The 16,721-nt window shown below is 52.3% G+C and overlaps 1 protein-coding gene across 2 annotated transcripts in view; it reads right to left on the bottom strand.

Moving 5' to 3' along the window:
• Positions 1-602: 602 nt before the first annotated feature.
• LOC142473394 (uncharacterized) overlaps positions 603-16,721 on the bottom strand; it is a 38,778-nt gene continuing 22,659 nt past the window's right edge. The window contains exons 1-3 of one of the 2 annotated variants that reach the window (XR_012790069.1): positions 12,213-12,295; positions 5,930-5,977; positions 603-1,062 (exon numbers count right to left, since the gene is read on the bottom strand). Coding sequence is in view for 1 of the 2 variants with exons in the window: in XM_075580642.1 (XP_075436757.1) it covers positions 5,931-5,977 (47 nt within the window). In the remaining variant the exon portion in view is untranslated. Of the gene's footprint in view, positions 1,063-5,929; positions 5,978-12,212; positions 12,296-16,721 lie in introns of those variants that run through there. The other variant, XM_075580642.1, reaches the window with a different exon arrangement.

Raw genomic sequence — 16,721 nt, 5'->3', positions numbered from 1 at the left:
CAGAGCCGGGCTCTGACTGAGGTAAAGTGACTGTCTGAGGTCACACGCAGAGCCGGGCTCTGACTGAGGTAAAGTGACTGTCTGAGGTCACACGCAGAGCCAGCGGCAGAGCCGGGCTCATACTGAGGTGAAGTGACTGCCCGAGGTCACACGCAGAGCCAGCGGCAGAGCCGGCCTGAGGTAAAGTGACTGTCCAAGGTCACACGCAGAGCCAGCGGCAGAGCCGGGCTCAGACTGAGGTAAAGTGACTGTCCGAGGTCACACGCAGAGCCAGCGGCAGAGCCGGCCTGAGGTAAAGTGACTGCCCGAGGTCACACGCAGAGCCAGCGGCAGAGCCGGGCTCAGACTGAGGTAAAGTGACTGTCCGAGGTCACACACATAGCCAGCGGCAGAGCCGGCCTGAGGTAAAGTGACTGCCCGAGGTCACACGCAGAGCCAGCGGCAGAGCCGGGCTCAGACTGAGGTAAAGTGACTGTCCGAGGTCACACGCAGAGCCAGCGGCAGAGCCGGCCTGAGGTAAAGTGACTGCCCGAGGTCACACGCAGAGCCAGCGGCAGAGCCGGGCTCCTCCCATTTTGCAGCAATGACCAGAAACATTTGAAACAAATCACGTTTATTAAGCAATGGCGCCACGTATCCCAGAAGCCTTTGCAGGAAAAGATATCGACTAACCGTAAATTATCCAATACAAAAATACCCGGATGCTCCTCCCACAGCGCTGCTAGCCCCGCCCCATAGCAATGTGGCACCTCCCCTTCACAGAGCAGTAATATGAGGCTCCTCCCCCTGCGCCACTGAGCCCTCCTTCCCCTCGGATGTGCTCTCCTCGTGCTCCCAGCATTGGGCGGCCCCCCACGCGCGCGCCCTCCCCCACAGCGCCTGCGGGTGGGCGCTCTGCCCCCCTTCCATGCGCAGCAGGTTCCTCCATGCCACGAACAGACCGCCACACAGCAGGACCAGGACCAGGGTGAGGAGCAGGACCAGCCACGTGCCGTCAGAATCCACAGCCACGGGGGAGACCGCCACGGCCACGGGAAACAGGAGCAGCAGAGCCGGCCACATCTGGGGCAAGAGAGACAGCTCAACGCTCTGCTGCATCTCTCCCAGCGCTGGCACTGCACCCTCTGCTGCATCTCACCCAGCGCTGACACTGCACCCTCTGCTGCATCTCACCCAGCGCTGACACTGCACCCTCTGCTACATCTCACCCAGCGCTGACACTGCGCCCTCTGCTGCATCTCACCCAGCGCTGACACTGCACCCTCTGCTGCATCTCACCCAGCGCTGACACTGCACCCTCTGCTGCATCTCACCCAGCGCTGACACTGCACCCTCTGCTGCATCTCACCCAGCGCTGACACTGCTCCCTCTGCTGCATCTCACCCAGCGCTGACACTGCACCCTCTGCTGCATCTCACCCAGCGCTGACACTGCACCCTCTGCTGCATCTCACCCAGCGCTGACACTGCACCCTCTGCTGCATCTAACCCAGCGCTGACACTGCTCCCTCTGCTGCATCTCTCCCAGCGCTGACACTGCACCCTCTGCTGCATCTCACCCAGCGCTGACACTGCACCCTCTGCTGCATCTCACCCAGCGCTGACACTGCACCCTCTGCTGCATCTCACCCAGTGCTGACACTGCCTCCTCTGCTGCATCTCACCCAGCGCTGACACTGCACCCTCTGCTGCATCTCACCCAGCGCTGACACTGCACCCTCTGCTGCATCTCACCCAGTGCTGACACTGCTTCCTCTGCTGCATCTCACCCAGCGCTGACACTGCACCATCTGCTGCATCTCACCCAGCGCTGACACTGCACCCTCTGCTGCATCTCACCCAGCGCTGACACTGCACCCTCTGCTGCATCTCACCCAGCGCTGACACTGCACCCTCTGCTGCATCTCACCCAGCGCTGACACTGCTCTCTCTGCTACATCTCACCCAGCGCTGACACTGCCTCCTCTGCTGCATCTCACCCAGCGCTGACACTGCACCCTCTGATACATCTCACCCAGCGCTGACACTACAACCTCTGCTGCATCTCACCCAGCGCTGACACTGCACCCTCTGCTGCATCTCACCCAGCGCGGACACTGCCTCCTCTGCTGCATCTCACCCAGCGCTGACACTGCACTCTCTGCTGCATCTCACCCAGCGCTGACACTGCACCCTCTGCTACATCTCACCCAGCGCTGACACTGCACCCTCTGCTGCATCTCACCCAGCGCTGACACTGCACCCTCTGCTACATCTCACCCAGCGCTGACACTGCATCCTCTGCTGCATCTCACCCAGCGCTGACACTGCTCCCTCTGCTGCATCTCACCCAGCGCTGACACTGCACCCTCTGCTGCATCTCACCCAGCGCTGACACTGCACCCTCTGCTGCATCTCACCCAGCGCTGACACTGCACCCTCTGCTGCATCTCACCCAGCGCTGACACTGCACCCTCTGCTGCATCTCACCCAGCGCTGACACTGCACCCTCTGCTGCATCTCACCCAGCGCTGACACTGCACCCTCTGCTGCATCTCACCCAGCGCTGACACTGCACCCTCTGCTGCATCTCACCCAGCGCTGACACTGCACTCTCTGCTGCATCTCACCCAGCGCTGACACTGCTCTCTCTGCTGCATCTCACCCAGCGCTGACACTGCGCCCTCTGCTGCATCTCTCCCAGCGCTGACACTGCTCTCTCTGCTACATCTCACCCAGCGCTGACACTGCTCTCTCTGCTGCATCTCACCCAGCGCTGACACTGCACCCTCTGCTGCATCTCACCCAGCGCTGACACTGCACCCTCTGCTGCATCTCACCCAGCGCTGACACTGCACCCTCTGCTGCATCTCACCCAGCGCTGACACTACACCCTCTGCTGCATCTCACCCAGCGCTGACACTGCACCCTCTGCTGCATCTCACCCAGCGCTGACACTGCACCCTCTGCTGCATCTCACCCAGCGCTGACACTGCACCCTCTACTACATCTCACCCAGCGCTGACACTACACTCTCTGCTGCATCTCACCCAGCGCTGACACTAAACCCTCTGCTGCATCTCACCCAGCGCTGACACTGCACCCTCTGCTGCATCTCACCCAGCGCTGACACTGCACCCTCTGCTGCATCTCACCCAGCGCTGACACTACAGCCTCTGCTGCATCTCACCCAGCGCTGACACTGCAGCCTCTGCTGCATCTCACCCAGCGCTGACACTGCACCCTCTGCTGCATCTCACCCAGCGCTGACACTGAACCCTCTGCTGCATCTCACCCAGCGCTGACACTACAGCCTCTGCTGCATCTCACCCAGCGCTGACACTGCACCCTCTGCTGCATCTCACCCAGCGCTGACACTGCACCCTCTGCTGCATCTCACCCAGCGCTGACACTGCACCCTCTGCTGCATCTCACCCAGCGCTGACACTGCACCCTCTGCTGCATCTCTCCCAGCGCTGACACTGCACCCTCTGCTGCATCTCTCCCAGCGCTGACACTGCACCCTCTGCTGCATCTCACCCAGCGCTGACACTTAATTTCACCCAGCGCTGACACTGCAGCCTCTGCTACATCGCACCCAGCGCTGACACTGCACCCTCTGCTGCATCTCACCCAGCGCTGACACTGCACTCTCTGCTGCATCTCACCCAGCGCTGACACTGCACCCTCTGCTGCATCTCACCCAGCGCTGACACTGCACCCTCTGCTACATCTCACCCAGCGCTGACACTACCTCCTCTGCTGCATCTCACCCAGCGCTGACACTGCATCCTCTGCTGCATCTCACCCAGCGCTGACACTGCACCCTCTGATACATCTCACCCAGCGCTGACACTACAAACTCTGCTGCATCTCACCCAGCGCTGACACTACAACCTCTGCTGCATCTCACCCAGTGCTGACACTGCATCCTCTGCTGCATCTCACCCAGCGCTGACACTGCACCCTCTGCTGCATCTCACCCAGCGCGGACATTGCCTCCTCTGCTGCATCTCACCCAGCGCTGACACTGTACCCTCTGCTGCATCTCACCCAGCGCTGACACTGCGCCCTCTGCTGCATCTCACCCAGCGCTGACACTGCACCCTCTGCTGCATCTCACCCAGCGCTGACACTACAGCATCTGCTGCATCTCACCCAGCGCTGACACTACAACCTCTGCTGCATCTCACCCAGCACTGACACTGCACTCTCTGCTACATCGCACCCAGCGCTGACACTACAACCTCTGCTGCATCTCACCCAGCGCTGACACTGCACCCTCTGCTGCATCTCACCCAGCGCTGACACTGCACCCTCTGCTACATCTCACTCAGCGCTGACACTCTATCTCACCCAGCGCTGACACTGCACCCTCTGCTACATCTCACCCAGCGCTGACACTGCACCCTCTGCTGCATCTCACCCAGCGCTGACACTACAACCTCTGCTACATCTCACCCAGCGCTGATACTGCACCCAATGCTACATCTCACCCAGCGCTGACACTGCACCCTCTGCTGCATCTCACCCAGCGCTGACACTGCACCCTCTGCTGCATCTCACCCAGCGTAGACACTGCACCCTCTGCTGCATCTCACCCAGCGCTGACACTGCACCCTCTGATACATCTCACCCAGCGCTGACACTGAACCCTCTGATACATCTCACCCAGCGCTGACACTGAACCCTCTGCTACATCTCACCCAGCGCTGACACTGCACCCTCTGCTGCGTCTCAACCAGTGCTGACACTGCACCCTCTGCTGCATCTCACCCAGCGCTGACACTACTCTCTCTGCTACATCTCACCCAGTGCTGACACTGCCTCCTCTGCTGCATCTCACCCAGCGCTGACACTGCACCATCTGCTGCATCTCACCCAGCGCTGACACTGCTCTCTCTGCTACATCTCACCCAGCGCTGACACTGCCTCCTCTGCTGCATCTCACCCAGCGCTGACACTGCACCCTCTGATACATCTCACCCAGCGCTGACACTACAACCTCTGCTGCATCTCACCCAGCGCTGACACTGCATCCTCTGCTGCATCTCACCCAGCGCTGACACTGCACCCTCTGATACATCTCACCCAGCGCTGACACTACAACCTCTGCTGCATCTCACCCAGCGCTGACACTGCATCCTCTGCTGCATCTCACCCAGCGCTGACACTGCACCCTCTGCTGCATCTCACCCAGCGCGGACACTGCCTCCTCTGCTGCATCTCACCCAGCGCTGACACTGCACCCTCTGCTGCATCTCACCCAGCGCTGACACTGCACCCTCTGCTGCATCTCACCCAGCGCTGACACTGCACCCTCTGCTGCATCTCGCCCAGCGCTGACACTACAACCTCTGCTGCATCTCACCCAGCACTGACACTGCACCCTCTGCTACATCTCACCCAGCGCTGACACTGCACCCTCTGCTACATCTCACCCAGCGCTGACACTGCACCCTCTGCTGCATCTCTCCCAGCGCTGACACTGCACCCTCTGCTGCATCTCACCCAGCGCTGACACTGCACCCTCTGCTGCATCTCACCCAGCGCTGACACTACATCCTCTGCTACATCTCACCCAGTGCTGACACTACAGCCTCTGCTACATCTCACCCAGCGCTGACACTGCTTCCTCTGCTACATCTCACCCAGTGCTGACACTACAGCCTCTGCTACATCTTACCCAGCGCTAACACTGCTTCCTCTGCTACATCTCACCCAGCGCTAACACTACTTCCTCTGCTGCATCTCACCCAGCGCTGACACTACTGCCTCTGCTACATCTCACCCAGCGCTGACACTACTGCCTCTGCTACATCTCACCCAGCGCTGACACTACACCCTCTGCTACATCTCACCCAGCGCTGACACTGCTCTCTCTGCTACATCTCACCCAGCGCTGACACTTCATCCTGCTAAAACTAAACACACTCCGCACAGTCACTCACCCTATTCTCGAAGCTTCACTTCCAGGCTTTCTCCGTTGTCGATTAGAGCTGTAAATAAGAGAGGAGGCATTATAGTGGGGTTATATATATGGGGTAATAGGAGGCGTTATAGGGAGGTGTTATATGTACAATTATATGTAATTACCACACAAACATCTATAGTGTGTCCGAATATGTAATCACTTTCTTCAAAACGTGCAAAATTCAATTAAAGCCCAAAGATATTCTTATTACATTTTAGATTTAATATAGAAAAGCAGCTCAGGGCGTAGATTACGGAAGAAGAATATTACAAAAACATACAGTACAATATATGCAGACAAACCAGGGTGTACCCAGCACACACAGAGTCATCACGAGTCAAAATCACACGTGTGACGATCAGTGCAAGGTCCCGCCCCCGTCACGCATCTCGCCACGTCTCTAATGACGCGCGCCTGCCACAACCTGCGCCCAAGCACTGCGCTGCTGGAAGGGCAGGGACCGTTCCCAGGCTCTGCCCCGTGACGTCACAGCTGACGCGCGTCAGCCGCAGCCTGCGCCCCCACTCTGCACTCCGGACGTGGCTGCTCGGTTGTTGGTCGGTGGCTATCAATATATCAATATCCCCACCTCAGCCTCGCGGTCACGCCTTGTTTGTGGTGAGCACTCGTGACAATATGCTCACCCCACAAACATGGACCCCGCTTAGGTGGGTCGACTCTTGACTGCACACGCCAACATGTTTGACAGACTGAACAAAATTCTGGAGTTAAATAACCAGCGAATGGAGATGCTCCAACAGTCGGTTCAAACCGTTACCCCTATTCTCCCTCTGCAAACCCCATGGCAGCGGTTTCCACACCCATCCCTAAAACTACCGCTTCTGAGCCACGACTACCTACCCCCAATCGCTACGGCGGTGACCCACATGGGTGTCGTGGTTTCCTCAATCAATGTTTCATCCAATTCGAGCTGATGCCTTCCCGTTTCGTGTCTCTCCGATCTAAAGTAGCATACATCATTTCCTTATTGATTGACGACGCTCGGGCGTCGGACTCTCCCATGTGGGAGCTGAGATCGGATCTTTCCAGCGATACCAGACGCTTCACCAAGCGTTCCGCAGAGTTTTCGATATGCCCGGACACAAGCTGCCTCCTCCCTCTTGCATATCTCCCAAGGTACCCGTTCTGTGGCTGTTACACCGCAGAGTTTCGCACCATCGCCGCAGTGACTGGTTGGAATGATGAGGCGCTAACTGCCGCCTTCTGGCAAGTTCTCCGAGAAATTGAAGGATGAACTAGTGGCACAGGAACGCCCCACCGACTTGGAGGAGCTCATCGCACTATGTATCCCAGTAGACCAGCGGTTACAGGAGAGGAGATCCGAGAAACGCCGGCACAAACAAGGTATTCAACCCCCTCTCAGTTTCTTCTCAGGGGCGGTCAACCCACCACCTCCGCCGGATCCGGAGGAACCCACGCAACTCTGTGGCGATAAGCTGTCTCCCGGCGAGAAACAACGGCGACGCAATGCCGGCCTCTGCTTATACTGCGGTAACGTCGGACGTCAGGCACTTGCTTGCCCTAACAGGTCAGGAAACGCCAAGTCCCAGTGAGAGCTTCTGTAGGAGAATCACACTAGGAACTAGATCTCCTCCTCCCCAAAAGAAAAAGATGCCTCCTAGCTTTCTAACCCCTGTCACCTTAACCAGTACGACCTTCCATGCCTCGGGCTTTTCTGGACTCCGGGTCAGGGGGTAATTTTATTGACCAAGGATTCGCAGAGAGAGAAAAGATTCCCTTGGCACACAAGAAACATCCAGTAGGCCCAGAGGCCACCGACGGTCGTCCTCTTCAACCTTTTATTTTGCTGCAGACCAACGCATTCCAGTTACTGCGCATGCGTGATCCAAACCGCGGCTTGTCATCCCAGGAGCAGATAAGTGTTCTCGTGTGTTAGCAGAGGAAGGGAGCAACTTTGATTGAGAAGACCCTAGGGAGTGATTCATGATTTGTAACGCCTGTGATTTGATCACGACGCCATCTTGTCTGGGTGTATAGTACACCAATGATCAACACTGGGAGATGCCCCTGGCGAAGCCTGTTGGCGAAACGCTGTGTTGGGCGCCTCCTCTCCTGCTCTTTGATCCGTAGCAAGCATCTCCGTGTGTGCAGTAGTTTCGGCATTTCGGCGCTGGCGGCTGGTGCATTGACCGCAGACCTGTGAAGCCCGTGAAGCTTTGCGGATTCCTCCGGCATTTCCATCTGTCAGCGTGATTCCTCCGTGAAAAACCTGGAGTATATCTATTGGGGTCCTTTCTGTCATCTCCCTGTGACCATAAACCAGCGGACTATCGGGAGTCTGGAGTTTGCTTTAATATACCTGTACATCTTTATGGTCTGTATTTTGGCTGATGCAGCCTTCACAGTTACTGTACCTCCGAAGCACCTGTGTGTAAACCTGCCTGTCCCCAGCACACTTGCATCAGCTGATGTATATTTTTTCTGCCATTGCTATTAGTATTTGGGACTTTGTTCCACGACAGCGATTATCTTCAGCGCGCACAATTGCCGTTACTATGCAGTTATCATGACGCAGAAGATGAATATATGGGAAACTGATCACAGAAGAGAAAGTCCGGGCTGGAGGAATGCGCAGAATGAGGTTACAATCACTCAAGGGCGAAACGCGTAGAGTGAGGAGACACCTCTGAAACCTCCTTTTCATCCTTATTTTGGGACTTTGGCTCTATTCATTGTTAGTTTTGGGACTTATCAGTCTTTTCTTCTGGACTACGAGGGATACTTCATTCGGCGGTTAATTCAATCTGCTAAGGATTTATCCTACCTCCATTCAGCGGAGTATCACCAGCTCTTTACTCACCTCCCCAGCGGCGGGCGCTTTGGGTTGTTACACTCGTGTATTATTTGCGTAGCTTCCTTTTTATAGCGGGGGGGATCGCTTGTCTGGGTGCGTCACGCTTTACCTTTCTTTATGTTCCCCTTCTCCCCCTGACACAATCATTAATTGTCCGACCGATATCAGACGGACTTTCTCTCACTGCTCTTATATATGTGTTTGGGGTTAATCTTTATATCCCGCGCCTGCGCTGGGTTTTGGCCGAGTCTGCAGGCGGCACGTTAGTTCCCGTGTTTTCTCTCCTGTCTCATTGCGCAGTGGGACGCGGAGCACGACCTCGCTTTGCTGTAGCCAGTCCTGTCTCATTGCGCAGTGGGAAGTGTAGCACGACCTCGCTTTGCTGTAGCCAGTCCTGTCTCATTGCGCAGTGGGAAGTGTAGCACGACCTCGCTTTGCTGTAGCCAGTCCTGTCTCATTGCGCAGTGGGACGCGGAGCACGACCTCGCTTTGCTGTAGCCAGTCCTGTCTCATTGCGCAGTGGGAAGTGTAGCACGACCTCGCTTTGCTGTAGCCAGTCCTGTCTCATTGCGCAGTGGGACGCGGAGCACGACCTCGCTTTGCTGTAGCCAGTCCTGTCTCATTGCGCAGTGGGACGCGCAGCACGACCTCGCTTTGTTGTAGCCAGTCCTGTCTCATTGCGCAGTGGGACGCGTAGCACGACCTCGCTTTGCTGTAGCCAGTCCTGTCTCATTGCGCAGTGGGAAGTGTAGCACGACCTCGCTTTGCTGTAGCCAGTCCTGTCTCATTGCGCAGTGGGACGCGTAGCACGACCTCGCTTTGCTGTAGCCAGTCCTTTCTCATTGCGCAGTGGGACGCGTAGCACGACCTCGCTTTGTTGTAGCCAGTCCTGTTTCATTGCGCAGTGGGACGCGGGGCACGACCTCGCTTTGCTGTAGCCAGTCCTGTCTCATTGCGCAGTGGGACGCGTAGCACGACCTCGCTTTGCTGTAGCCAGTCCTGTCTCATTGCGCAGTGGGACGCGTAGCACGACCTCGCTTTGCTGTAGCCAGTCCTGTCTCATTGCGCAGTGGGACGCATAGCACGACCTCACTTTGCTGTAGCCAGTCCTGTCTCATTGCGCAGTGGGACGCGTAGCACGACCTCGCTTTGTTGTAGCCAGTCCTGTCTCATTGCGCAGTGGGACGCGTAGCACGACCTCGCTTTGCTGTAGCCAGTCCTGTCTCATTGCGCAGTGGGACGGGTAGCACGACCTCGCTTTGTTGTAGCCAGTCCTGTCTCATTGCGCAGTGGGACACGGGGCACGACCTCGCTTTGCTGTAGCCAGTCCTGTCTCATTGCGCAGTGTGACGCGTAGCACGACCTCGCTTTGTTGTAGCCAGTCCTTTCTCATTGCGCAGTGGGACGCGTAGCACGACCTCGCTTTGCTGTAGCCAGTCCTGTCTCATTGCGCAGTGGGACGCGTAGCACGACCTCGCTTTGTTGTAGCCAGTCCTGTCTCATTGCGCAGTGGGACGCGGGGCACGACCTCGCTTTGCTGTAGCCAGTCCTGTCTCATTGCGCAGTGGGACGCGTAGCATGACCTCGCTTTGTTGTAGCCAGTCCTGTCTCATTGCGCAGTGGGACGCGGAGCACGACCTCGCTTTGCTGTAGCCAGTCCTGTCTCATTGCGCAGTGGGACGCGCAGCACGACCTCGCTTTGTTGTAGCCAGTCCTGTTGGTTATTATTTAGGTTTTTGTCTATTAGTAGTGTTATATTAAAATTCCTTTTTGTATTATTTCTTGATATTATGCGTATTTGCGTTATTTCTGAGGACTCTAAGTGGGATTCTGTTTTCTCCTGTTTGTTTATTTATATGTAGCAGGGTACCCCTCCCCCCGGGTACCCCCCCCCCCGGGTACCCCCCCAGCCCCATGGCTACTATTCTGCACAATGGGGTGGCAGTAAACCCTGGTACTATCAGGTCTGCCAGTACCTGCTATGGGGTTTTCCCCCTCACCTTTGGTGCTGCACTTGAGTGACAGCGGGGGGTGGTACATCCTGTTGTAGCTGGGACGACGGGTGCCCGCCCTCTGGCTCTACGTAAGGGCAGGACCACCCTAAGGTTAGTAGTGCCTTCCCCCTCTGAGGAAGAGAGGTCACACATTGGAGAGGCTGCATATTGGGCCGACTCTATTCCTCTTCCCCTTGGGGGAGAGTGAGTGTGGACCTTACCTCCGCCTTCGCTAGGGAGGTGGGGAAGAGTTAGGGCGGCTGCGGGTGCCCGTGGCCTGTAGTGGCGGTCCAGGGACCATCCTCCGGTGAATCCTGAGAGACTGTATTGGGCAGATCCTGCCTGGTTCCTCTTACTGCAGAGTGTAAATAATGAAGGAGGAAGAACCCACTTGAAGCACTCAGTATCCCCTAAATGTATAATGAAATATTTTAAAATAATCTTTAATGCTAAACTAATTAAAATAATGGGTATTAAAATTCAACAATTGACACACATATATATATAAACCCTGTGATGAGTATATAAGATACTCCTGGTCAATATAATAGAGGGAACGTTTGAGGTATATTAGATCAGAACGTTCCCAGGGATCCGATATGCAGTATTCCCTATTACTGGTAGTTAGGTATGCGCTGGTATAGGAGGAGGGCTAGCTGATAGCCTGTCTAGAGTAACAGACAGGTCACAAGGTGATAACGTAGAGTGGTGTGAGTCTCATCACAATTGCTAAGTGCAAGCAAAAGGATCAGCACAGTATAACCAGTGTGTCCTCACTTAGCGTACAAAAATAGATCCGATGGTAAGGAAACAATATTGTAGGCTCTGTATATAAACCCACATCTACCCACCTAACAACAGCTAATAAGCTCCAAGGGTAGAAGAGCTAGCTATTAAACACAGAACATAGAGTACAAAGGTACATAGATTCCTATAGACAGTGTGGTTGTCGGTATACCTGTGCACATATTTATGAATGCGCTTCCACTGTCAGGAATTCTACTACCATTATTAACTTGTGTTTGGTATTGTAAGACCTTTCTTAGTTAGTCAAAGAATGTTCCTTGGTGGATATATGGTATGGATTAAACAGTGAGGCTAGTAAAGATACTGCCAATATGCAGCAATAAACACACTGATAACCGATTGCTCACTGAGCATATGGTTAGTGGACCCAAAGGTGGCTGGTTAGTCACATATGCTCCATAAGTATACACACATTACTCACCTCAATTTGAGCTTGTTAACTCCATACATATAGAGAGCTACTATCACTAATTGACACAAAAACTGTAGCTAATCTACCCCTAGAAACGGTGTGGCTGTTGGTATGCCTTTGCACATATTAATGAATGTGCTACCACCGTTAGGAGTCTGTTAACGCTGATGATACAATGTATCAAATGAAAATCAGGTAGCTCTCCCCTCACCAGGTATCTCCGAGTCACCACCTGGACTCCTGCCCACTTTAGAACAGAGTACACGCGATCCGTCTGGCAGCTGTTTGCTGTGCAACTGAAAATGCTGCCACATGAGTACTGACGGCGCGCGTGCACGTGACGGGTGCTGACACGCGCGTTTCGCGATTAGAAACGCTTTCTCAAGGCTTAGTTAGTGTGAGGGGGAAGTCCCATAGACCTAGGTGATGTTTATATATGTACTGATGTGTTTCTGTTGGCTGGCGGTTTCACCATGGAGGTGTGCCTATGCAATGCTGTAGTGGAGGCACTAATACAGCACTCGCTGATAAGCATAGACTGTCCTCCTAACCGTATGCTGACATACTCACACTTTCATTGCAGCACTGCTATATTCAAAGTAAGCAGGCTTGCTGCACTTACTCCCTGCTCTCTGTGTACAATACACCTGATAGTCACTGATTTGTGAGAATAGTCATGGGGTACAGTGAGAATATTAACCCCTGAAGAGAGTTGTAATAAAAACTCTCTGTCAACACAGATGAAACATGTGGAATACATTTAATCAGATATTAGCATAATCATCTTCTGTAAAAATGTATGCAGAGTTAAGATGTAAATGAATGCATACCTAACCTGGTATAAGGATTATGCTTTAGAACTATTAAAAACAGGCAGGTAACATAAAGCCCTGTAACATAATGTGGTTAAATGTATCATGTTCTCAAAGTATCAACCTTTGTCACATTGTCCACATTATTTGGTTGACTGAGACCGTGTAAATAAACAACATGGAATCACTCTATATAACATACTGTGATTGCTGGGTGACTCAGTTCTGTACACTACGTGAGGTGATTAACAGGTAAGTATATATATATACAGAGATGGAGTATATACCCCTACATTATAAGGGGATAGACACTCATGAAAATACACCTGCAACTCAGGTTTGACCGGTGATTGCATATTGGGTAAGTTACCAAGATCTTAAATGAACGGGGTAAATACAAACCCCTCGTTCAAACCCTTGGGTGTTAGTGTCTGTAATGTATATATCCATCTTGCCTCTTTTTGTAACAGAACTGAGTCCCAGTCCCCATGTCGTCGGTCCATTGAGAATTGATCCATACCAATGAATTTGTGTATCTTGATGAACAGAGTTAACGTGTCTCGCTAGAGGCTTATCCGTTTTATTGCGAATGGAACCAATATGTTCCAAGACCCTTACCTTAAATGGGTGGCGGGTCTTGCCAACATATACTTTGCCACAGTCGCAGATGGCTTGGTAAATAACGCCTGTGGTCTGACAATTAATGAACTTCCTGATGTTAAACGTCTGTGTCCCATTCCAATTGGAAAATGTGCTGGTGGTAAGTATGTGATCACATGCCTTGCATTTACCGCATTTGAATGACCCCTGTGGTTTAGGAGGTATCCATGTCCTCTTAACCTCTTCATTGAAGTGGCTATGGACCAATAAATCATTTAGATTTCTGGCCCTTCTGCTGACTATTGATGGATAGTCCTTCAAAAATTCACCAATAGTGTTGTCTGCCCTCAGGATATGCCAATGTTTATTAATTATATCCCTTGCGAATTTCCATTGGTTGTTGAATGAGCCAATAAATCTGACTGTTTTGTCGTCTTTATTTGTGATCTTGTCCTGTAACAGTATATTGCGTGGAGTGTACTTTGCCCTCTTGTATGCCAACTTCACTATTCGTTTGCTATAGCCACGTTCGTAGAACCTCTCAGCCATCAGACCCGCCTGTTCCTCAAAATCGGTATAATTACTGCAGTTGCGTTTCAATCTCAGAAACTGGCCAACTGGAATACCATTAATGAGAGATCTGGGATGATGACTACTGGCAATGAGAAGGCTATTTGTGGCTGTAGCCTTACGATGGATAGTAGTGGCAATGGTGTTGTCAATGCCTCTAGAGATACACACATCTAAGAACGTTACTTTATCATGATCGTATTCTAAAGTCAGAAACAGATTGAGTTCGTTCCTATTGAGAATATCAACGAACTCCAAAAGTTTAGCAGTGGTGCCATTCCATAACATCATCACATCATCGATATAGCGGACCCATATATCGATGTGTGATGTGTACGGTTCCATTGCTTCAGAGAAGACCAGCGTTGTTTCCCACCACCCTAAATATAGGTTGGCGTATGATGGAGCACACTTTGTACCCATGGCCGTGCCTTGAATCTGATGAGAATAAGTGTTTGCAAACAAGAAATAGTTATGTGTTAATACAAACTCAATCAGCTCGGCCATGAATACATTGTGTGCTTTATAGAACGTACCCCTTGTATTGAGGAAATACATTGCTGCTTGTATGCCAGCATCATGTTTGATGCTGGTATAAAGTCCTTCGACATCCATAGTGCCAAAAATAGTTTTGTCAGTTACAGTGATACCATCAAGTCTTCTCAGCACATCCTTGGTGTCTCTAAGGTAGGATGGCAGAGATTGTACAAATGGTCGAAGGATGCAGTCTATGTATGAGCTAGTCTTTTCGGTTAAGCTCCCAATCCCCGAAACAATAGGCCTACCTGGTGGGGGTCTCTTGGCTTTATGTAACTTGGGGAGGCTGTAAAACGTGGCTGTTTTTGGGAACTTGACCAGCATATAGTCATGTTCCTTTTGACTGATGAGCTTGGTATTTAAGCCATTTTGTAAGATATTCATTAGATCTTTTTGATACTTAATTGTCGGTTCAGTATCTAAGACTTCATAACAAGCTACATCTGAAAGGAGTCTGATGTTCTCCTTCTTATAGTCAATTGTATCCAAAACAACCAAATTCCCACCCTTGTCTGCTGGTTTGATAGTAATACCTTTGTTTTCTGTAAGTTCTTTGAGTGCCTTTTTCTCAGATCTAGTAAGATTATCGTGAGTACGGTAATGAGTTAGCATTTCGAGATTATGTGTGACAAGGTCCACAAACACATCTATATTGGCGTAAGTGTCACCAAATGGAAGAAATCTGGAATTGGGTTTCAGATTAGTATATGGGCCTTCCCCTACTGCTCTGACTGAGTCCTCCTCCAATGCTAGCAGAGTGTTATAGGCCTCCATGTCCTCGCTTTCAAGGCCAGGGATACTGAGTGTGTTAGCTTGTCTATTTGCCCTAAGTTTAAAAAACTTTTTCAACTTGAGTTTGCGGGCAAACAGGTTTAGGTCTTTAACCCATTCAAATGTATTAATATCAGTTGATGGTGAAAAAGACAGCCCTTTGCTAAGCAATGTTATGTGTGACTCGTTCAAGGGGAAAATTGACAAGTTGGTAACTGGTGAAAATGTACCCCCTAGTACCGCTGCTGTTTCTTCCCCCTCTTTGCTCCCCGATATGTTTGTCCCCCTCTGGACCTGAGGTCCCAGACCTTTCCCCCGTCTTGTTTTTGCCTTTCTTTTGGGATTGTTAGATGTTGCCCTAAAAAAGGAACCCGAGGGAGTAAAGTGTTTGATGCGACATTGGGGAGTGGGGGAGGGAGGAGATCTCTTTCCTCATCTTCAAAGGGTTCCCAGTCGGTAGAGGAATCCTGGTACTGAGGTACAGTGTTTGGTTTAGGGACGGCCTTCTTTTTTTGGGCGTGTGTGTGTGTGTCACTGTGTGTGTGTCACTGTGTGTGTGTCACTGTGTGTGTCACTGTGTGTGTGTCACTGTGTGTGTGTGTGTGTGTCTCACTGTGTGTGTGTGTTTGTCACTGTGTGTGTGTGTGTCACTGTGTCACTGTGTGTGTGTGTGTCACTGTGTGTGTGTCACTGTGTGTGTGTCACTGTGTGTGTCACTGTGTGTGTGTCACTGTGTGTGTCACTGTGTGTGTCACTGTGTGTGTGTCACTGTGTGTGTGTCACTGTGTGTGTGTCACTGTGTGTCACTGTGTGTCACTGTGTGTGTGTCACTGTGTGTGTGTCACTGTGTGTGTCACTGTGTGTGTCACTGTGTGTGTGTGTGTGTGTGTGTGTGTGTGTGTGTGTGTGTCACTGTGTGTGTGTCACTGTGTGTGTGTCACTGTGTGTGTGTGTGTGTTTGTCACTGTGTGTGTGTGTGTCACTGTGTGTGTGTCACTGTGTGTGTGTGTGTAACTGTGTTTGTGTGTGTGTGTGTGTCACTGTGTGTGTGTCACTGTGTGTGTGTCACTGTATGTGTGTGTAACTGTGTGTGTGTGTGTGTGTGTCACTGTGTGTGTGTCACTGTGTGTGTGTGTGTGTAACTGTGTTTGTGTGTGTGTGTGTGTCACTGTGTGTGTGTCACTGTGTGTGTGTCACTGTATGTGTGTGTAACTGTGTGTGTGTGTGTGTCACTGTGTGTGTGTCACTGTGTGTGTGTCACTGTGTGTGTGTCACTGTGTGTGTGTCACTGTGTGTGTGTGTGTGTCACTGTGTGTGTGTGTGTGTGTCACTGTGTGTGTGTGTGTCACGGTGTGTGTGTGTGTGTGTCACTGTGTGTGTATTGCAAAACCAGCAGTACAACCAACTGTGTGTCACTGTGTGTGTGTGTG

The sequence above is a fragment of the Ascaphus truei genome, assembly GCF_040206685.1.
Source record: "Ascaphus truei isolate aAscTru1 chromosome 8 unlocalized genomic scaffold, aAscTru1.hap1 SUPER_8_unloc_1, whole genome shotgun sequence".
Classification (NCBI taxonomy): domain Eukaryota; kingdom Metazoa; phylum Chordata; class Amphibia; order Anura; family Ascaphidae; genus Ascaphus; species Ascaphus truei.
This window is presented reverse-complemented; position numbering and strand designations above follow the sequence as displayed.